The sequence below is a fragment of the Geotrypetes seraphini genome, chromosome 18 (assembly GCF_902459505.1).
Source record: "Geotrypetes seraphini chromosome 18, aGeoSer1.1, whole genome shotgun sequence".
NCBI lineage: Eukaryota > Metazoa > Chordata > Amphibia > Gymnophiona > Dermophiidae > Geotrypetes > Geotrypetes seraphini.
The window spans coordinates 32039064-32062856 of NC_047101.1; the positions used below are offsets into that span (position 1 = coordinate 32039064).

At 46.5% G+C, this 23793-nt stretch overlaps 1 protein-coding gene across 3 annotated transcripts in view; it reads right to left on the reverse strand.

The window, feature by feature from the left end:
- The window catches only part of RARS1 (arginyl-tRNA synthetase 1), a 94908-nt gene that overhangs the window by 64044 nt on the left and 7071 nt on the right, over window positions 1-23793 (reverse strand). For 2 of the 3 annotated variants that reach the window (XM_033927299.1, XM_033927300.1), the window contains exons 2-5: window positions 15965-16095; window positions 15485-15619; window positions 4030-4218; window positions 1074-1182 (exon numbers count right to left, since the gene is read on the reverse strand). In XM_033927299.1, coding sequence (XP_033783190.1) covers window positions 1074-1182; window positions 4030-4218; window positions 15485-15619; window positions 15965-16039 — 508 coding nt within the window. In that variant the 5' untranslated portion in view covers window positions 16040-16095. The remainder of the gene's footprint in view (window positions 1-1073; window positions 1183-4029; window positions 4219-15484; window positions 15620-15964; window positions 16096-23793) is intronic. The other variant, XM_033927301.1, reaches the window with a different exon arrangement.

Sequence of the window (23793 nt, forward strand, 5' to 3'; positions counted from 1 at the left end):
AAAGGAAGATTATATTGTGGAAGCGAGGGAGGGACTTAGCACCACTAGGAGTATCCCAAAAGGCTACTCTAAATTGCCTTAACCCCCCAGCTTTTACTAGGACCAGGGCTACTGGATCAGGAGCATGTGTCCAGAGATCAATTCATGAGCTACATAGGATTATGTAGAGATACAGGAGTATTGAATTGTCTCAACTATACATTACCTATTAGAGCTCAGCATTATTCTATCTCCACCTGCTGGTGGATGGGCATAACCCACAACTCCTGGATTGATCTGTTGACAAGGAATATGAAATGCCGTATGTACTTGAATATAAACCGAACCAAATATAAACCAAGGTAACTTTTTCCCCCAAAAAAAGAAGGAAAAAAGGTTGACTTGAACATAAACTGGGGGGGTTAATATTCAAGTGCAGGGTCTTGCCCTGCCCTGCACCCTGTTCCCCCTCCCTCGCTGCTCTGCCAGGCTCTGCATCCAGCCCACACCCTACCCTGTCCTGCCAGGCTCTAAACCCAGCCCCACTCCTTCCCTGCCAGGTTCTGTACCCTATCCTCCCTCCCGATGACTTGAACTCCAGCAGGCCTGCCATGAGATCTGGTGGTCCAGCTAGCTGACTGGCTACTGCAAGTTCACAGCAGCCAATCAGCTAGCAGCTCTGTGTGGACAGGAAAAAAGGAAGGTTGCTCCTGCTGCAGTTCACTGCTGGACCACCAGGGATACTAAAAGTACACAGAGGACGCAGGAGATAAAAATTCTTAGAATCGACAGGGACAGGAGGAAGAAGGGATTCCTCCTGTCCCAGCCACCGCTGGACCACCAGGTCTCATGGCAGGCCCAGCAGAGGTCTTGTCAGTGCTGACCCAAATATAAACAGAGACCCCCCATGTTTGGGCCATTTTTTGGCCCAAAAATCTCAGTTTATAGTTGAGTATAAAAGGTATATGCATGTGCACACATATACAGTCTTTAATCACCACAGAGTGGTGAAGTAAACCATAGTTGCTGAAAATACTGCTCTTCTTTAAAGATTAGACCTAAGTAAATAGAAATGTAAATGCTAGGTACCATACCTGGGCCAGCAATGTCTACTCGCTCAATATACTCATTGTCAGGAATGTTTCGGGTAATTTTATCTGCAATTTCCCTTGGATTCACCTTATTGTCCCGTGCTTTGAGCATCTGCAAAGCAAGACAACATATAATCACACTCCAAACCAGCACTATCACGCTACCCAATGACAGAGACCAAATGTGCAAGGAAATCAGCAGATGAAACCTGCAATGCTGGTATTTTCCTCTATTTCAAATAAAGCTCCATTTCCCAGAATTAGTTTTTACGTTGTATTAATTCAAAAATGATTATTAGTACCTAGCACCCTCCATAATCAAAGGCCATGGCTTCCTGAAGCAAGTCCCATGGAAATGTGTGTCCCTAACTAGGTTTCTATGGAATGTCAACTCTACTGTGTACTATATCAACAGGCCCATATAACTGCTATTTAAACTGTGTGAAACAGCGACAGTATTTATTACATTATCGACAGTAGAATATTATTGGGCCATCCAGAGTACAAATACAAAAGCAGCATCAAACTTTAATGTTTGTTACTGCATTTCAAAGAAAGAGTAATATACAATAAAGAGGACACACAAAATGTCAAATATCCTTATAATGAAATAGGCTGTACCTACAGTCCAACCCAACATTCATTTATATGCCTAAAACCAAACTGTTTCATGGATTTTTTTGATTATTATACTCTGATTTTACGCAGCACAGATGAGAAAGATGAACATTTTGCTTGTTTTGCTAAGCTACTTATACTTTTACACTTAAATAATGAAAAAACTATGGATAATAAATGGCAAGATTTTGTGCAGGTTGTAATCCATTACCTGTGAGAGATCGGAATACCACTCCTTCATCCCCTTTTGCTATGCGAACAAGTTATAATTACTGATGCATTAATTGATATTGTAAGAATGCCCATGTTTATGCTGCTATAATTGTTGTTGTAATGTCTGTGATTCATTAATTTATGTTCGTAACCTGCCTCAAACTCCACCCCAGAGGATTTGGTGGGATATAAGACCTCTGATACCATAACATAATAAAGTACTGTTCTAGGATTATCCGTAAACGCTGCTGCACGTGAGCTTTCAGCTCCACAATGTCCCTTTATGTGTCAAACAAGGAACCCAGGTGGTCTTGCAAGCTCACGTATATCATTCTCTTCAGCAAATCCTTATATTACCAGAACGGGAAAGGTTTCATTCTTGTGCAGCAATTTTGACACAGCTATCAGAACTCTGCACCAAACGTGATAAGAAAATGTTTCTTTTATTAACTAGATATTGAATGTCATTCTATTCCAGTTGTTTAATGACATACAGGAGGGGCAGCTATTCAGTGTAAAATCCTCTATGAGTGCAGACTGTCTTGATGCGCTCACATTTCATGCAATGCTTAAAGCTTAGTACTTGGACATACATATTCAATGGTGCATCAGTATAAACCTTATTCTTTTCAGGGCAAATTCTATACACGGTGTCCTGATTGTAGGCGGTAGTAGGCGTCCTACCGCTATCTAACCAACCAATTGGGACATTACACCCTCCTCCATATTCTCAGTCACAACACCACAATTATGAAACTCCATCCCCTCTTATCTCCACGAAGAAACTTCTATAAATAAATATAAATTGAACCTGAAGACCTTCTTATTCAAGGATGCATTCGATTTATGAATTTCTTTCCTTCTCCATATCTCCTGCACAAACGGAATTCTCTCCTTCCCTAGTGTATTAACCTTAAATGTCTTTCTTTCCTATTCAAAATTGTAGTTCTACCCGCTAACCACTTGTAATCAAAAGTAATTAACATAATGTTTTGTCGATCTGTCTGACCTGTAAGTGTTATTATTTGCTTTCTATATTTTATAATTTTAATATTGTATATCGCCTAGAAGTTACTATAGGCGGTATAACAAATTTTTTAAAACTTGAGATAAACTACATTAAGTTAGCCCAATAAAAAAAAGTTTATTTTTTCCTTTATGTTTTTGTTTTAATTCTACATATTATCTTGAAGAGTGGACTAAAACGGCCACCACACTAGTTCATCAATTTGTATATAATGACATACAAATCAAACAGAAACCACTAACAAAGAGTGAGGGGCAAAAAAAGATGAGAAAGGCAAACTGGGAGGGTGATGTAAAAGAGGAGTGAAAGCAGAAGGTACCAAGGCAGTAAAGAGAGCTGAGGAAGGCAACCCAGAGGTACAAGTGAAGTGTAAGAGTGCTGTTCTGAAGATATCACAGTGGTGAGTGTTATGTATGTGGATGGGGGGGAGGGAGGAGGTAGAGATCTTGCGGGGCATATTGTGGTAATTCACAAGAAGCGCTATGGCAACTGCGCACAGAGTGGACAAAGGTTGGACAGAATTATGAGGTTGCAAGTGCTGGGGGGGGGGGGATCGACAGGAAGGGGGTTGTTCTACGAGAATTATGGGAGTTCTAGCATGAAATGTTGCTACTCTGGATTTTGGCCAGGTACTAGTGACCTTGGTGGACCATTAGTCTGACCCAGTAAGGCTATTCTTATGTTGGTGTGTCTTTACAGGGGAGAGGGGCTTTGATAGAGTGGTATAGGATAGATGTTCTCTGGAAGGGTTGGAGAGAGAACAGGGAAAGGGGGTTGGGGAAGAGAATTGGTAGAGAAAGAAAGCTGGAGATTGAACCTGCTATGGGCAAGAGGGAAAAGAAAAATTGAGCCCTAGATGAAGACAGCTTAGGTGGTGTCAGTCCTGGTGTCTACTCCCCCCCCCCCCTAAAAAAAAAAGCAAAATTTTGCAGAATTACAGAAAAAAACTGCACAATTCTTTTCTTTTTTAAATATCTCTGCAGAATATTTTTTATCTTTTACTCAAAATTCCCCCAGGAACAAAGAGCTTTGTGTATGATTTATTTATAAATTTCAGTCTAATTTACAGTAACACATGATACTCCAGAGTCCTCTTGCTACCTGTGCTATGCTCATGGCACTGTTACACTGGTAATCTCCAAACTTCGGCTGTTGGCTCACGGTGACTGCCAGTGGAGGGTTTTCAAGTTCTGGGAAAGCGGCCTTGATGGCATTTCGAAAAATGTCTTGCAAGCACTTATTGATGTTGATCATGGCTTTCGTGGACTTTTTTCTCTCCTCTTCAAGGCTCTGTGGGGACAGCAGAAGAACAAACAAGAAACCCTAAATATAACAGGTGCTAGTTACATGCACATTTCTGTCTCCTACATGTTGGTGTACAGCACTGCATACATCTAGTACAAGCTTATTTAATTTGATATACTGCCTCATTATTACAGCAATTTAAGCAGTTAATAATAATAATAATAACTGATGCCTGGCACACAGAGTAAGAAGGCTGTGAAGCACTGGGAATAGAAAATTTAAGGGAAACACAAATGGCACACAGAGTAGCCCAAGCAGTGGAGTGGAGGAGCAGCCTAGTGGTTAGTAGAGCAGGCTTTGATCCTGGGGGTACTGGGTTCAGTTCCCACTCCAGCTCCTTGTGACCTTGGGCAGGTACAAAACGTAGATTGTGAGCCCATTAGGGACAGAGAAAGTACCTGCATATAATGTGTACAGCAGTGCTATAGAAATGATTAGTAGTAGTAAGATCATGGAAGTTTGGAGCTTGGCACACATATAGTACCATGCCTACACAAAATGTGCTTCCTGCTAGCTTTAGCTTACTTTGGTAAGCAAACAGATTTTGCATTACACTAGCTACGTGCAAACATTCAATACAGGATATGAATTTCTCCCATAAGCAGAAGCTGAGTTAAACAGGAATTAATTTAGTTTGCTCAAATTTCATATACCACTTAGCCTGGTAGGGTCACAGTAGTGCTGCCCGATTCAGGAAAAAAATTGATTCTATTCAGCCTATATTGAATCGATTTTTCAATTCAATTCGATTTTCCAGCCCAATTGGGTGTTTTTTTAAGCTTTGCAGTTATGGTACATTAATTGCCAAAATTGTAACTGTAACTGTAAAATCATAGTAGTCTGATTGCCATAAATTGTGCATGTCATCTCAGGACTCCTACAATCCTTTTAAAACACCAAATCAGATTTTCCCCATGACAAAATTATAGCTCTCCTCATGACTGATTAGGCAAAACTCATTTTGTACACCGGACATGATCAAGGCATGCCAAACAGGGATTAATGCTTACCAGTAACTAGTCTACTATATCTGTGTAAATAATATCATGGCTTAAATGCATCTGGCTACCTACACAAAGCTAGAAATTTGAGATAAATAAGCTTACTGACTTATTATTAATTTGATGCTTCTAATTCTATTTCTAACGTTTGTGTTCCTATAGCAGACAAACCAGTTCAACTACCTAACTATAACAAGGCACATAGAAAGCACAACTCGAATTCTGGTAACAGGGGATCGAGTTACTTTTGGCCTTGGGCCATGTCACGTTTTCCAGTACAAATAACAAGAAAACATAGGTAATATAGGTATAGTAAAAGTTTTAGATAAGCAGGTCAAGATTCAAGGTCTAAACAAGTCATAAAAATCAATCCTGTGCAAGACTAGAAAATCCCTAACTTGTGCCTAAACCTGAAATAGGTAAACTTTCCAAACTTCCAAATGCCAAAAGCTCACTGAAAACGTTGTCAATAGACAATATAAATGTTAACTTTATTCCCCCCACCCCCCGAACCATCCTGCTCCTTCCCTTTACTCTCCCTCTCTCTCGCATCCCATCAGGGACATCAGCGAGTCCTCTCTCAAACTTTCATCCTTTGAAGTCTTAACGCCGTTGCTCAGCTTACTCATTATTAAAAGGTTAAAAAAACCTACAAATACCAGAATCCCTAGCGCCAGGCTCTGAACATTCCAGCCAGATTAGCAGCCGCCAATAGAAGGGAGTTAGTTGGGAGGCCCGCAGGTAGCCTGGGATACAGGAACACTGTGAGAAACCTGAAAAGAAGGCCGCAGAGGCTGACAAGCGCAGGAGCACACGTTTTTGAAAGCTTTAAGCTCCCTTTGCCTGATAAAGCACAGTTACTTACCGTAACAGGTGTTATCCAGGGACAGCAGGCAGATATTCTTGACTGATGGGTGACGGCACCGACGGAGCCCCGGTACGGACAATTTTAGAGTGATTGCACTCTAAGAACTTTAGAAAGTTCTAGCTCGGCCGCACCGCGCACGCGCGAGTGCCTTCCCGCCCGACAGAGGCGCGCGGTCCCTCAGTTAGTATAAGCCAGCTAAGAAGCCAACCCGGGGAGGTGGGTGGGACGCAAGAATATCTGCCTGCTGTCCCTGGATAACACCTGTTACGGTAAGTAACTGTGCTTTATCCCAGGACAAGCAGGCAGCATATTCTTGACTGATGGGTGACCTCCAAGCTAACAAAAAGAGGGATGGAGGGAAGGTTGGCCATTATGAAAACAAATTTTGCAAAACAGATTGGCCGAAGTGTCCATCCCGTCTGGAGAAAGAATCCAGACAATAATGAGATGTAAAAGTGTGAACTGAGGACCAAGTAGCAGCCTTGCAGATTTCCTCAATAGGAGTGGAACGGAGGAAAGCTACAGAAGCTGCCATTGCTCTGACTCTATGGGCCGTGACAGAACCTTCCAGTGTCAGTCCGGTCTGAGCATAACAGAAAGAAATGCACGCTGCCAGCCAATTAGACAACGTACGTTTAGAAACGGGACGTCCCAATTTATTTGGATCAAAGGACAGAAAAAGTTGGGGAACTGATCTGTGGGGTTTCGTACGCTCTAGATAGTAAGCCAGAGCCCTTTTACAATCCAAAGTATGTAAAGCTTGTTCTCCAGAATGAGAATGAGGTTTTGGAAAGAAAACAGGTAGAACAATGGATTGGTTGAGATGGAATTCAGAGACAACCTTAGGGAGAAACTTTGGATGTGTACGCAGAACCACCTTGTCATGGTGAAAAACCGTAAAAGGTGGATCTGCGACCAGTGCATGAAGCTCACTGACCCTCCTGGCAGAGGTAAGAGCAATAAGGAAAAGCACTTTCCAAGTGAGAAACTTGAAAGGAGAGGTAGCCAAAGGTTCAAATGGAGGCTTCATTAAGGCGGAAAGAACCACATTGAGATCCCAGATAACAGGAGGGGCTTTAAGAGGTGGTTTCACATTGAAAAGCCCTCGCATGAACCTGGATACCAGGGGATGAGCTGAGAGAAGTTTTCCATGGACTGGCTCATGAAAAGCTGCAATGGCACTGAGGTGGACTCTGATGGAAGAGGACTTAAGGCCAGAGTCAGACAAAGAAAGCAAATAATCCAACAATGTCTCCACTGCCAGAGAAGTTGGATCAAGATGATGAAGAAGACACCAGGAGGAAAATCTCGTCCACTTCTGATGGTAACATTGCAGAGTGGTTGGTTTCCTGGAGGCATTCAGAATGGAACGAACAGGCTGAGATAAAAGAGTATCATGAGATGTCAGCCCGAGAGATACCAAGCTGTCAGGTGCAGAGACTGGAGGTTGGGATGTAGAAGGGTTTCCTGCTGTTGCGTAAGCAGAGAAGGAAACAGAGGAAGAAGAAAAGGTTCCCTGGAACTGAGTTGAAGTAGAAGGGAGAACCAATGTTGCCTGGGCCACCTCGGAGCAATCAGAATCATTGTGGCTCGTTCCCTCTTGAGCTTGAATAAGGTTCTCAACATTAGAGGCAGAGGAGGGAAGGCGTACAGGAACAGATTCGACCAGTCTAGGAGAAAAGCATCCGCTGCCAGACGGTGAGGAGAGTAAAGTCTGGAGCAGAATAGGGGCAGCTGGTGATTGTGAGGAGCTGCAAAGAGGTCTATCTGAGGAGTGCCCCATTGAGTGAAGATAGACTGCAGAGTTACAGGATCGAGTGTCCACTCGTGAGGCTGGAGAATTCTGCTGAGTTTGTCTGCTAAAGAATTCTGTGCTCCCTGAATGTAGATAGCTTTCAGGAAGAGATGGTGATCTATGGCCCAATTCCAGATCTTTTGGGCTTCTTGGCATAAAAGGCGAGAGCCTGTCCCACCCTGTTTGTTGATGTAGTACATCGCAACCTGATTGTCTGTGCACAACAGAAGGACCTGAGGAAAGAGAAGATGTTGGAAGGCCTTGAGGGCATAAAACATCGCTCTGAGTTCCAGGAAATTGATTTGATGCTTCTTTTCCTGGGCTGTCCAAAGACCTTGAGTCTGGAACTCGTTCAAGTGAGCTCCCCATGCATAAAGAGAGGCGTCGGTGGTGATGACTAGTTGATGAGGAGGCTGATGGAACAGAAGACCTCTGGATAGATTTGAGGATACCAACCACCATTGAAGAGACTGACGAAGAGATGATGTCACAGATATGTGTCGTGAGCAAGGATCCGTCGCTTGGGACCACTGAGTAGCAAGGGTCCATTGAGGAGTGCGCAGGTGAAGACGTGCGAGGGGCGTGACATGAACTGTAGATGCCATGTGCCCCAAGAGTACCATCATTTGCCTGGCTGAGATGGAAGGTAGTGAAAGCACCTGCTGACATAGAGACTGAAGGGTCTGAAGACGATTGGATGGTAGGAAAGCTCTCATGAGGAGTGTGTCCAGGATCGCTCCAATGAATTGAAGTCTCTGAGTGGGGATGAGATGAGATTTGGGTAGATTGATCTCGAACCCCAGAATTCGTAGAAACAAGATGGTTTGGTTGGTGGCCAGTAGAACTGCTTGAGCGGATGTGGCCTTGATTAACCAGTCGTCCAGGTAAGGGAAGACCTGGAGGTGGTGAGAGCGTAGAAATGCCGCTACCACAATGAGACACTTGGTGAAGACCCTTGGAGAGGAGGCAAGGCCGAAGGGCAGCACCTTGTATTGGTAATGACAATGATTGATCATGAAACGGAGATATTGTCTTGAGGTTACATGGATCGGTATGTGAGTGTATGCCTCTTTGAGATCGAGGGAGCATAGCCAGTCGTTTTGATTGAGAAGAGGATAAAGGATAGCTAAAGAAAGCATCTTGAACTTTTCTTTTACCAGGTGTTTGTTGAGATCGCGGAGATCCAAAATCGGTCTGAGATCTCCTGTTTTTTTGGGGACTAGAAAATAACGGGAGTAGAATCCCTGCCCTTTTTGATCTGGAGGAACTTCTTCTATAGCGTTTAGAAGAAGGAGGGATTGAACTTCCTGAATGAGGAGGGCAGATTGAGGACTGTTCAAAGCAGACTCTTTTGGCAGGTTTTGGGATGGAAGAGTCTGAAAGTTGAGAGAGTAGCCGTGGTGGATGATGTTGAGGACCCATTGGTCCGAAGTGATAACTTCCCATCGGCTGAGGAACAGAGAAAGTCGACCTCCTATAGGTTGAGGCAGGAGAGCAGGAATAGGAATACTGGCTATACTGTGGAGAATGAAGTCAAAAGGGCTGTGACTTCTGCTGAGGAGGTGGTTTCACAGGTTGCTGCTGTGGCTGCTGTCTGGGAGGCTGACGTTGTTGCTGCCTTTGACGCCTGGGTTGCTGAGCAGTGGTAGGTAATGGCCGAGCTGTGAAGCGGCGTTGATAGGCCGACTGCTGCCTATATGGTTTAGGCGGAGGAGGCTTCTTTTTATTTTTAAGCAGGGTATCCCAGCGTGTCTCATGAGCAGAGAGCTTTTGTGTGGTTGAGTCCATGGATTCTCCAAAGAGCTCATCCCCTAGGCAAGGGGCGTTGGCTAACCGATCCTGATGATTAACATCAAGGTCGGATACCCGAAGCCAGGCCAGGCGACGCATAGCTACCGACATTGCTGTCGCTCTGGATGTAAGTTCAAAGGTGTCATATATGGATCTAACCATGAACTTACGTAATTGAAAAAGAGACGACAAGCAGGTATGGAAGGAGTGATGTTTTCGTGAAGGAAGGTACTTTTCGAATGAAGCCATGGTGGTAAGGAGATGCTTCAAATAAAAAGAAAAATGAAAAGCATAATTGCTAGCTCTATTTGCTAACATAGCATTTTGGTAGAGCCTCTTACCAAATTTATCCATGGCTCTGCCTTCTCTGCCAGGAGGTACCGATGCATATACACTGGCTCCTGAAGATTTTTTAAGGGTGGATTCGACAGTCAAGGATTCGTGTGGAAGTTGAGGTTTGTCGAACCCAGGAATGGGAATTACCTTATATAGAGAATCCAGTTTACGTGGGGCCCCTGGAACAGTTAAAGGAGTCTCTAAATTCTTATAGAAAGTTTCCCTCAAGATGTCATGAAGAGGGAGTTTCAAAAATTCCTTTGGAGGCTGGTCAAAATCAAGGGCATCCAAAAAAGCTTTGGACTTTTTGGATTCAGCTTCCAAAGGAATGGATAAGGAGTCACACATCTCTTTTAAAAAGCAGGAGAAAGAGGAAGTGACTTGTTTGGAGGATGGGTCAGGGACAGTTGAATCCTCCTCCTCTGAGGAACATTCGCCTTCAGAAAGAAAGGGTTCCTCTGAGTCTCCCCACAGATCAGGATCCCTGACATGGGAAGTATGGTCCTGAGACTCAGGTGGCGATGATTGTAAGTGTCGGGTTTTGTGTAACGACTTACCCGACCTCATCGATATCGAGTCAGGAGATGTTATCGGTCGCACCGGTGCCGAAGTCTGCACCGATTGATGGTGAGCTCTCGGCTCCGGTGCAAGAACTGGCATCGATACCGATGAAGTTAGTTGAAGCGGTACCGAAGTCGTGGAAGCAGGTAACACAGGCTGTTCCACAATCGGTACCGGTAGCTCGGTGCGGACCAGCACCGGAAGGTTCGGAGCCAGGATAGCAGGAAGGAGCTGTTTCAATTGGTCCTTAAGCTGCACCTGAAGGATGGCCGTGATACGGTCATCAAGGGATGGCACCGGTACCGCCTTTTTCTTCTGCGGTACCTGCGGTGCCGTTCGACGCCCCGGAGATGAGGAGCCCGATGTCGAGGGACTCACCTCTATAGGGGCGGAACGCTTCCGCTGGCGTCTCACAGTCGGCAGGATTGGACTCACTGCACTCGAGACCGGAGGACGCTCCAGCGGGGAAGGCTTCTTAGCCGGCTTACCTGACTGGTGAGACACCGGTGCGGAATCACGCGGCGTCGAAGAAGAGGGTGCCGACTGAATCGGTGCCGAAGCTGGAGTCGATGGAACGGGGTCGGACATCTCGGTACCGAACAATAATCGCTGCTGGATTTGGCGATTTTTTAATGTCCGTTTTTTTAGAGTGGCACAGCGGGTGCAAGTAGAGGCCTGATGCTCAGGACCCAAACACTGTAAACACCAGTTGTGTGGGTCCGTGAGAGATATAGGCCGAGCACACCGCTGGCACTTTTTAAAACCCGGTTGAGGGGGCATGAAAGGAAAAACGGCTTCAGCCAAATCGAAGTCCGAGGCTTCGATGGTGGCAGAAGGCCCCGCCGGGGAAAGATTAAATTAAAGAAAAAATGAAGGTTTTTTTTTTTTTTTACAAAAAAGAAAAAAGAAAAGAAATAAGATTAAATAATCAAAAGTTTACGCGAGCGGGAAGGCAAAGAGAAAAAGTTTCAACAGCCGTTGAAAACGCGTCTTCTTAGCTCCGCGGAAACTAAGAAACTGAGGGACCGCGCGCCTCTGTCGGGCGGGAAGGCACTCGCGCGTGCGCGGTGCGGCCGAGCTAGAACTTTCTAAAGTTCTTAGAGTGCAATCACTCTAAAATTGTCCGTACCGGGGCTCCGTCGGTGCCGTCACCCATCAGTCAAGAATATGCTGCCTGCTTGTCCTGGGATAAACCATGTACTGAGTAAACACGGGGCCCGAATGCATATGAAGGAAGGATGCTGCCCCCCCCTCCCCCGTCCCCCTCGGGCTTACCTAGGGCTACCTTACAGGCTTTGCGTAACTGGGAGCGCTTCACTTCCTTGTTGGCCAGAATCTTCTCCAGGGCCTGTGACAGGAACATGCTTTTTGTCTGGCTCTCCTACTGCATGACCGCCCTGGCCCCTTAGCTCGGCCTACTCTCTCACACCCAGCCGTGCAGGGAGGTGGCCCCGAACCCCATCAGGAAGTGACAGTACTACCTCAGGCCTGCACCCTCCCCACTCACCCTCTAAAGGAGGAGAGGCAGTGGCTGGCTAGCAAGAGGCAGCGCTGCCGATCCTGCTTTAGGGGGTAGGTCAGACAATGAATCGGGAGGCCGATTTTTTTTGTTTTTTAATCAATTCGAATCGATTCACCCAAAATGAATCGGTGAATCGTGAATCGGGCAGCACTAGTGTACAGAAAAATGAAAGGAACTCCAGTGTCGTATAGGACAGTAAAGTTTCACACAACCCAATGAACATTCAAGTGTGTGTAAATAAAGAAACTACCAAATAACACAATAATAGTAATACAGACAGTCCCCAGGTTAAGAACGAATTACATTTTTAAAGCTGTTCTTAAGTCAGATTTGTATGTAACTCAGAACTTGTAGATTTTAAGATTCTTGCTGCTTAACCTCTGCTCCCAGCTGACAAACGGGCCCTACCAGCGTTCCCTCTAAGGTACATCATGCACAACCACACACGGTTCTTAATGTGGCCATACATCATTCCTGAAAATGCTAAAGAAGTGTAAGAGTCTATGTCACAGGAAATACTGCTCAGTGAAATCAAATGAAGCTACAACCGCATTCTTATGTACGAATCGTACTTAAGTCAGGCGGTCTGTAACTCGGGGACTGCCTGTAACAATAATAATAATAATACAGAAAGCAGCTTCATTAATCTGAAATGCATCCCTCAAAAGCAAGTTTAAAAATTGAGTTTTCAATAATATGTTTAAGCTAGCCTCAGCACAAAGTGTGCTTGGAAGCTGATTCCAAAGAGATGGTGCTAGCTAACAAGGAGAAATTAGGTCTTACTTGATCATTTTCTTTCCATTAGTCCTTCACAGTATTCCAGACCAGTGGGAATAGTTATGCCCATCAACCAGCAGGTAGAGAAAAAACACACTTGAAGAGCTGAGGGATATAGGACCTACCCAACCCTCCAACTCCTCAGTATTAACCTATTCCCTCCTGCCATTGAAGGAACTCCCTCCCCCCACCTGAAAAAAAGGCAGGAGGGATGCCCACTCCCTCCTGCCACGAAGGCGCCAACTCCACCCCCCTCTCCCCTCCAAAAGGCAGGATGGATGCCCACTCCCTCCCTCTCCCCCAAAAAAAGGCAGGATGTAAAACAAGCTTAAAAGACATTTGGAGCATTGAGATAAAGCAGATTTCTACTAATCAATGGCCACAGATTTGGACTTGGTGGATGAGACGTACAGCGTCACATCTATGAGACAAACCTGGTTCTTTTTGTTACACAGAGTTTTCTGGACCCCAGTTTGTTTGCAAAAGTTAGATAGTTCAAAGTCTAATAGATGCTGGCACTGTCATCTTGAAACAGGGACACTGGATCATTTGTTGTTCTATTGTTCCTTGATACTCAACTTTTGGAAATCAATATGGGGACAAATTCATCTGATACTGGAATCTTTGATTCCGTTGTCCTATGATGTGGTAATTTGTGGGTCATTGTTGACAACTAAACCTCCATTAGAAAGGTATAAATGTAGATTCTTTCTCATTATGACTGGGATAGCCATGTAAATGGTTACCAAGAACTGGAAAAATTGAGACAGGCTTAATTTTTCCTTTTGGTGGGAAACTTTATGTTTATGTTATAAGTATGAAAAAATGAATTCAGAAATATCATGTCATAATAAACTATTTAAATTAACATGGGGTCCACTGACGAATTTTGTCAACTCTGATTAGCTGGATTATGCCTTTATTTCCTATTTGATTTGCAAATCCAGAGAGGATGGGAGGGGGGATATATATATATATATTTTGTTGTTGTATTCTTTGATCGATTGCAAGTATTGTTTTGATTTTAATTGTATATATAATTTAAAGCTTTTTGTTCTTGTTATCGAATTGGGGGATAAAATATTTTGTAGCTTTCTCCGATTGATTGTAAGTGCTGTCTGTGCTGTTAATTGTATGTATATTTTAATGTACTGTTCTCGAATTAAAAATTAATAAAAGGCAGGATAGATGCCCACTCTCTCCTACCACTGGAGGTCCCCCTCCCACTCCTGGCCCCCCTGCCCCGTACCTTAAAAGTTGTGAAAACAGGTTTAGTGTTGATCGCTGACTTTAGTAAATCCCCCAGTTAGCCACCTATAATGTAGGCCTTTAAAACCCTGGCCTACATTGCTAAGTTTTAAGTTAGGCATCACTAGATGCGATTCTGTAAACGTCGCCTAAGAGTGATTGACAATCGATAGCCACCATTTTCAATTTCCCCTCAGTTGGTAAATAAGCACCATTGAAAGAAAGTCTGTACCTGAGGTGATGGAAGATAACATCAGTAGAAAAAGCACGATTTGAGCCTTTGCTTCCCCAGCTCTCGGCCACCTCTCCACTCCACATTTAACTAATACCTCTTTTCTAGATTTATTAGCCATTTAGTTCTACAAGGTTTTAAAATGTTCGTGCTGTAGAACAGCTCACCGAGAGCCTTAATGCAATGAGAATAAAACTCAGACACAGCAATCATCTCTGAAGCCATCCACTAGAACCATGAACAGAGGAAGATTTGCAGCTTATCCTACAGTTAGATTGTGAGCCTTCGGGACAGTAAGGGAATTTCTAAGTACCTATTCTTTATTTATTTATTTATCTTATTTTTATTGTATCCTTTAATGTATATTTCTCTGTAAACTTATATTACTTATAATTTTAATGCACACTATTGTCTATTTTCTGTAAACCGCTTAGAATCCTAACGGAGTTTAGCGGTATATAAGAAATAAATTACATTACATTACATGATTACCCAGTGTCTCGTCTCACTCATCAACACAAAAAGTCCAAACTGGTCAAACATAAATTGTCAACTTTGAAATAATTATACTGATTTTTAGAGGTCAAAATTTTACCACCTGGAATAAATATGGTAAATATACAGTATATTTTCACTTCTTAAGGATGCCTTGTTTCATTTAACACTGTGTCCTTGCATAGTGATGATAACTTTTTCCAGCAATAGTACTTTAGGTTTCATGCTCTTCCTTAGGTGGCAAACTTTGCCCCTGTTTCTCCTGCACCTAGGTAGGACACCATTCGCTTAACCTCCACCCTTCCCAAACAAAACAGAAAATGTGATGCTGAAAAGAAAAATTAAACCAGCCTGAATTCAGAGCTGTTATGCAAGCCACACGGAGGGAGAAGCAGGAAGCAAGACGCTATCAGCGAGACAGGTGTCTCTGGGCAAAAAGCACTGAATACTACCAGCTCAGAAAAGTTACTAAATCATAAGCAAACAATAAAACCAGCATAGGACATGACAAAAAGCTACAAAAATTAGAAAAATCCTGGTTCTCAATGGTCATGACCAAAGGGTAACCTGTATTGTTACCACCTGCGCTTCAGGAATGCAGTCTCATTTTGCTCGGATACCTCACCTTGCGGAGAATGTTCAACTGATACTTCAGTTTTGCGTTTTCTTCTCGTAATCCCTCTATGCTCGGGAAGCTGTTCAGAGACTTGGTATGTTTCAGGCTATCTATCTCAGCAGCTAGTAACTTGATCTCTTTTTCCTAAGAAGAGGGAAACTGCTGTCAAAATATATGTATTATCTCACGTCTAAAATCAGAAATCTGTTTCAGCCCTCAGCCAAAGAGAAAATGAAACAGCACTGTGAAATGGTGGCATAAAGCAGGGTGGTGCCAAAGTGTTACAGTTTGCAAACAGTTTCTGCAAATTGCATCAGTTGTGAGCAAAAAAGAAACTTAAGTGTTCAAAGTGAAAGCAATCAAAAATAAAAGCAAGACCTCCTGATTTTACAGACATGTTTTTTCTTGTTCACCACCAGGAGACTACATAGATTTTAGATCGCTGACGTATGACTTGAAATAGGCTTACAATTTGCTCTATAGTCCCACCTGTATTTCCATCTGGTAGTCACACATCTGTAGTCTGTGGTCACACATCTTCTTCCCCTTATATCCAAGGCTCATAGAAGAGTCGCCACAAGAACCAAGAAGAGGTGTGCAGGCCCACGGTGCTAACGAGGCTGTTGGGAAGGGCAGTACATATCAAAAAGTCAAAGGAAACTGAAAATCAGAGGCAGCTCAACATCCACATTGTATAACAAATGAAAATGGCTGAGTTGGAAGGGTGAAAAGTTGGTGATGTCAGCTCAAGCCTCCTCTATAGTACACTAAGGTCAATTACATTTGGTGCAGTAGGTATTTCCTTGTACCTGAAGGAATGCAGGGTTAAGTGACTTGCCCAAGGTTACAAGGAGTGTCAATGGATTTGAACCCTGGTTTCCCTGGTTGTCAGCCTGCTTCTCTGACCACTAAGCTACTTATTACCTTCTACCTGAAAAACAAAAAAATCAACTTTCCAGCAAAGCAATGTTACTTACCGTAACAGTTGTTATCCAGGGACAGCAGGCAGCTATTCTCACTAGTGGGTGATGTCATCAGACAGAGCCCCGGTACGGACGTCTCACAAGCACGTGTTGCTTGTAGAAACTTAAAGTTTCTAGATGCCCGCACCGCGCATGCGCCGGTGCCTTCCTACCCGGAGATCCGGGCGTGTCTCCTCAGTTCAGGTAGCTAGCCTGAGAAGCCAACCCAGGGGAGGTGGGTGGGACGTGAGAATAACTGCCTGCTGTCCCTGGATAACAACTGTTACGGTAAGTAACATTGCTTTATCCCAGGACAAGCAGGCAGGTATTCTCACTAGTGGGTGACCTCCAAGCTAACCTCAGTGGGATGGAGGGGGAGTTGGCGACTTAAGAGAATAAATTTTTCAATACTGTTTGGCCAAACTGTCCATCCCGTCTGGAGAGGGTATCCAGACAATAATGTGAGGTGAATGTGTGAACCGAGGACCAGGTGGCAGCCTTGCAAATTTCCTCGATTGGTGTTGATCTGAGGAATGCTACTGAGGCTGCCATTGCTCTGACCTTATGGGCTGTGACCTTACAAGGAAGTGATAATCCAGCCTGGGCATAGCAGAAAGAGATACAAGCCGCCATCCAATTAGAGATGGTGCGCTTTGATATGGGTCTTCCCAGCTTATTAGGATCGAAGGAGACAAAAAGTTGAGGAGTGGATCTGTGTGGCTTGGTGCGATCCAGGTAGAAAGCCAAGGCACGTTTGCAGTCTAGAGTGTGAAGGGCTGATTCTCCGTGGTGAGAATGAGGCTTAGGGAAGAATACTGGAAGTACAATGGATTGGTTGAGATGAAATTCGGAGACCACCTTAGGCAGGAATTTCGGGTGAGTGCGGAGGACCACCTTGTCATGGTGGAATACTGTGAATGGTGGGTCCGCCATCAATGCCTGGAGTTCGCTGACTCTGCGAGCGGACGTAAGGGCTACAAGGAAAAGCACTTTCCAGGTGAGATACTTCAGAGGGGCCCTGTTGAGTGGTTCAAACGGGGGCTTCATGAGGTGGGAAAGGACTACATTGAGGTCCCAAACCACTGGGGGTGGTTTGAGAGGAGGGTTAACATGGAAGAGTCCTTTCATAAATCTGGCGACCACCGGATGGGCCGAGAGGGGTTTCCCTTGTAGAGGCTGGTGGAACGCCGCAATAGCGCTCAGGTGGACTCGTATGGATGTGGACTTGAGCCCAGATTGAGATAGGTGTAGGAGATAGTCCAGCACGGAGGATAAGGAAGCTCGCTGAGGTTCCTTTGACTTAGAAACACACCATGAGGAGAATCTGGTCCATTTCTGGGAGTAGCATTGTCGAGTGGCGGGCTTCCTGGAAGCTTCCAAGACCTCCCTCACTTCTTGTGAGAATTGGTGAGGGGTTACGTTGAGAGGAACCAAGCTGTCAGGTGGAGAGACTGCAGGTTGGGATGAAGTAGTGATCCTTGATGTTGAGTAAGTAGTGAAGGAAACACTGGAAGTGGTACTGGTTCCCTGCTGCTGAGTTGGAGTAGGAGGGAGAACCAAGGTTGTCTGGGCCACCGAGGAGCTATTAGAATCATGGTGGCCCGTTCGAGTTTCAGCTTGACCAGAGTCTTCTGGATCAGCGGGAATGGTGGGAACGCATATAGAAATCGTTTCCCCCAGTTCAGTAGAAAAGCATCTGCCTCGAGGCGATGAGGAGTGTAAATCCTGGAGCAAAACTGAGGCAGTTTGGCGTTGTGGGGAGCCGCAAAGAGGTCTATCTGAGGCGTCCCCCATTGCGTGAAGATTTGGTGAAGGGGGCTGGAATGGAGAGTCCATTCGTGCGGTTGTAGCAGACGGCTTAGTTTGTCTGCTAAGACGTTGTTCTCCCCCTGGATGTATACTGCTCTGAGTAGGGTGTTGTGGCGCACCGCCCAGTCCCAGACTCGTAGAGCTTCCTGGCAAAGGAGGGCCGAGCCCGTGCCTCCTTGCTTGTTGATATAATACATGGCGGCCTGATTGTCTGTGCGAATGAGGATTACCATGTCGTGGAGTAGGTGTTGGAAAGCTTGGAGCGCATTGAAGATGGCTCTGAGTTCCAGTAGATTGATTTGGTGTAGTCTCTCTGCATTGGTCCAGAATCCTTGGGTGCGGAGACCCTCCAGATGGGCCCCCCATGCGTAATTCGACGAATCGGTCGTGAGGACTTTCTGATGGGGGGGAGAGTGCATCAGCAAACCTCTGGATAGATTCGAAGAGGTCATCCACCAAAGTAGAGACTGCCGAAGAGCAGGTGTGACTAAGATGCGTTTGGATAGTGGATCGGATGTCTGATTCCACTGTGATGCCAGGGTCCACTGGGGGATCCTGAGGTGGAGTCTGGCAAAGGGTGTCACATGTACTGTGGAGGCCATATGGCCCAGGAGCACCATCAGTTGTCTCGCCGGTAGGGTTTGGCGAGTCGACACCGACTGGCAGAGATGAAGAAGAGACTCCATGCGTTGCCGAGGTAGGAATGCTCGGAGTCGGGTGGTGTCCAGGACCGCTCCGATGAAGGGGAGGGACTGGGTGGGTTGTAGATGAGACTTGGAGAAGTTGATCTCGAAGCCCAAATTCTGGAGGAAGTAGGTTGTAGCCACGGCCGCCGAAGTGACCTCTGGGGCTGACGGGGCCTTGATGAGCCAGTCGTCGAGGTATGGGAATACCTGTAGACCCCTGTCCCGGAGTGCTGCGGCCACTACCACCAGGCACTTTGTGAAGACTCTGGGGGACGAAGATAGGCCGAATGGTAGCACTCGATACTGTAGGTGCAGATTTCCCACCCGAAATCTGAGGAACTTTCGGGAGGCCGGGTGAATGGGGATGTGAGTGTAGGCCTCCTTGAGATCCAGGGAGCATAACCAGTCGTTCTGCTCGAGGAGGGGGTATAGAGAAGCCAAAGTCAGCATGCGAAACTTCTCTTTGACCAGGAACTTGTTGAGGGCCCGAAGGTCTAAAATGGGTCGCAGGTCGCCCGTTTTCTTCGGGACGAGGAAGTACCGGGAGTAAAACCCTCGGTTCAATTGGTCTGACGGGACCGGCTCGACAGCCCGAAGCTGGAGTAAGGTTTGGACTTCCTGAAGAAGAAGGGCGGTCTGCGTCGAGCTTGAAGGATACTCTCTTGGGGGATGGTCCGGGGGGACCCGGTGGAATTGAAGAGAGTATCCTTCTCTTATGATGGTGAGGACCCATAGGTCCGTAGTTATGGCCTCCCATCGATGGTAGAAAAGATGGAGGCGGCCCCCTATGGGAGAGGCCGAGGTTATGCTCCCGGGGGGGGGCGTCAAAAGGGCTGGGGGGCCTTAGGTACGGCCGGTGGCTGAGGTTTTTGCTGAGACTTCTGGGGAGGTTGTCTCTTCGCAGGCTGCCTCGCAGCAGGCGTTTGTCTGGGCATGTAACGCCGCTGGTAAATCAGGGGTGGCCTGGAAGGTCGAGATTGTTGAGGTTTGGGTTTGGGCCGCAGGATGGATTGAAAGGATTTTTCATGATCCGACAGCTTCTTGGTAACAGTTTCGATAGACTCATCGAACAGGTCAGCTCCAGCACATGGTACGTTGGCGAGTCTGTCCTGAAGGTTGGGATCCATATCGATGGTACGGAGCCATGCCAGGCGACGCATCGCTACCGCGCTTGCGGCGGCGCGTGCCGAGAGTTCGAATGCATCGAAGGAGGATTGCATCAGCTGGAGGCGTAATTGGGAGAGAGAGGCTACCACTTCCTCGAACTCGAATCGAGCTTGGTTGTCTATGAACGGAGTGAACTTGCGGAGCACCGGCAAGAAGAACTCCAAATAGGAAGAGAAAAAGAAGTTGTAGTTTAGCACCCGTGACGCCATCATGGAGTTTTGGTAGAATTTTCTACCAAATTTGTCCATCGTTCTCCCCTCTCGGCCCGGCGGTACAGAGGCGTAGACCTGGGAGGGATGAGAGCGTTTTAGGGAGGACTCGACCAGCAGGGATTGGTGGGAGAGTTGGGGGCCCTCGAACCCTTTATGGTGCACGATGCGGTATCGAGCATCGAGTTTGCTGGGAATCGCCGGTATGGAGTACGGTGTTTCGAAACACTGCATGAAGGTCTGATCCAGCAATTTATGCAGGGGGAGCCGAAGCGACTCCGTTGGGGGGTTAGGTAAATGCATGGTGTCCAGATACTCTTTGGAGTATCGGGAGCCCGTGTCAAGGGTCACATCCAAATCATCCGCCATTTGTCGGAGGAATGATGAGAAGGACAATTGTTCCGCCAGCGTCGGTCTGTGGGACGGGCTGGCGGAGGAGGAGGCCTCCAGGTCCGTGGACATCGGGGAGTGACAAGGAGAATCGGGCACCGGTGTACTCTGGGCCCCTCGGAGGGGACGCCTCTGATGAGGAGTATCCCCTACGTTGCAGTTTTTTCTGCGGTGACACCTCCGAATAGCGTGAGGAGTGCCAGGATGAGTGTCTCGATCGGTGCCCGTCTCGGTGGCGGGACGGGGATCGGGATCGTCTGTGCATCGCATGGTCTCCCGAGGTCCCCAAGTGGATAGGGCTGGAAGCAGTGGATCGCCACTGGGTTTGCGATGCGGGTTCCTGCGATGCTACCCAAGTCTGGTAAGGAGTACGGAGGAACTCTTCCTGACTATGCCCAGGGCTTCGAGTATCGATCGAAGGTCTGGTCCCATGTTGGCGCGGAGGCGTAATGGGTTCTAATGGCGGCATGTCGGTAAGCGAGGCTTGCCGCGTGGGTATCGCCGCCCTCCCCCGTTCGTCCTCGTCGGTTGTCGAGGTCGAACGGTGTGGGGGAGGGGGAGGGGGCGGACCGCCCCTTTGGACCGGTACCGGGAGGTCACCCTGTATGGCAGCGATGAGCCCGGGTCCGATGGTCTGCATGAGCTCAACGAATTGAGCTTCCAGCACGGACCGTAGCGAAGCCGATAGGGAGGGATCCGCACCGAAAGGGGGTCCTCCTGCACGGGCATCGCGCTCCTTCGAGGTCGAGTGCTTCTGCTTAGTAGCTTTCGGCACTTTGATGACCATTGGTGGCACTGTGGAAGGAAGAGGTACCTGAACCGAGGAGACCGGGGCAGGCACCGACGTCGAGCTCGTGGATGGTGTCGGGGCGAGCGATGCCGGTTTCACCGCACTCGATGCAGGAGGAGTCGATGCCGGTTTCGCCCGCACCGGGGAGGTATCAGATGAAGTGGAGGCTGAGGGATCCTTAGCTGCGTCCATCTTGAACATCGATTCCCACAATAGGCAACGCCGCTTGAAAGAGCGTGCCGTAAGGGTAGAGCAAGGCCCGCACGATTTCGGGATGTGGTCAGGGCCCAAACACTGCAAACAGCGCCAGTGAGGGTCCGTGAGTGAAATCGCGCGTTGGCACTTGCTGCACTTTTTAAAACCGGTGATTGGCCGGGACATAGGCCGGAAAATCTCTGCCGCGAGGTCGAAGCCCGTGGGCCTGAGCCACGTGGCCGGCCCGTTCGACCCGCCGGAGGAAATAATCTTCTCCTTTTTTTTTTTTTTTGAAAAAGAAAAAGAACTGTTAAAGTAATTAAAAGAAACGAAAACGAAAACGCGGACAAGGAAGGCAAATTTAACTGAATTCAGCTAGCGCATGAAGAAGTTGAACTTCTCAGCTCCGCGGAAAAGAAAGAACTGAGGAGACACGCCCGGATCTCCGGGTAGGAAGGCACCGGCGCATGCGCGGTGCGGGCATCTAGAAACTTTAAGTTTCTACAAGCAACACGTGCTTGTGAGACGTCCGTACCGGGGCTCTGTCTGATGACATCACCCACTAGTGAGAATACCTGCCTGCTTGTCCTGGGATAATATATATATTCTTCTCCAGTAACTAAAACTATTAGCAAATAGGAATGAGCTGTTGTTTGCAGCAATATGGGAAATTGCAACATCATATCCCATGTCTTTGCATAAACCCAAAAATTAGCATAGAAAAAAAACATGGAAATTTGCCAATAACTGCACATTTTTTTGAAAGAGGGAGCACTACTTGAAAAGAAGGGCGCACTCTCTAATGTGCATACGCCAACACTGAGCATGCGCAAGCTCACAGGAATGGAGTGCGCATTGTTTCAGAAAGAACGTAGCATGCCCGCTTTCAAAAAAGTGTCAACAACTCTACTCCCAAGATGAAAAGAAAATGGCCAACAAAAGCCATTGAAACAAACATTCCCGCTTATAAGAGAAAACTACTTACATCAGAAATGACATCCAGGCAGCAATGTAAGCCAAACAAGCAGAGACACTTTCTTGGACTTTAGGTGAAATTTCAGGAGTAGAGAGGTAGATCTGGGAGTCATCAGAATATAGGTGACACTGGAAGCCATGGGAAGAGATCAGGGCACCAAAGGAAGAGATGTAGAGAGAGAAGACAAGAGGACCTGACAGAACCCTGGGTTACACCAACTGGTAGCGGGGTAGCAGCAGAAAAGGACTCACCAACACATACACTAAAGGTGCATTGGGAAAGGTAGGAGGCAAACCAGGAGAGGACAGCATATCAAGGAGTAAAATGTGATTTACAGTATCAAAGGCAGCAGACAGGTCAAGAAGGATAAGGATAGAATAAAGGCCCTTAGATCTGGCCATGAACAAGTCACTGCAGACCATAGTGAGGGCAGTCTCTGGAGAGTGTTGGGGGCACAAAACAGATTGCAGAGGATCAAGAATCTGTCAAGTTGAAAGGAAGTCCAAGCAGCGATGGAGAATAGCACGCTCGAGTATCTTGGATAGGAACGGAAGAAGGGATACAGGGCGATAGTTGGATGGACAGGAGGGATCCAGCAAGAGTTTTTTGAGACGCGGCTTAACCACCGCATGTTTGAAGGCAGCAGGAACAGTTGCTGTGGAAAGAGATAGATTGAGAATATGGCATATGGGAGGGATAACAGTACGTGAGATGAGGTCGAGTAGAGGGGTGGGAATAGGGTCCGAGGGGCATGTAGTAGGATTGGCTAAAGACAGAAGTTGTGCAGTTTCTTCCTCTGTGATTACAGAGAAGGCAGAAAATTTGACGGAGGGACAAGTGGGCGGGACCAGACAGGAGTAGCTTCCTGAGCTGTTTGGGTGAAGGATGAAGGGGAGGTGCAAGGTTGAAGTTCAGGAGAGCGGATGGTTGGTAGGGGAGAAGGATGTGACTGGAAGCCCTGAATATGTACACCCTAGAGGAAAGCAGGGACAGGGGAGATAGGATTCAGACGTTCAAATACTTCAAATACAAAATCTATTCCAGAGAAAGGAAAATGGTAAAACCAGAGGACATAATTTGAGGTTGAAGGGTGGTAGATTCAAGAGCAATATTAGGAAATTCTTCTTTATGGAG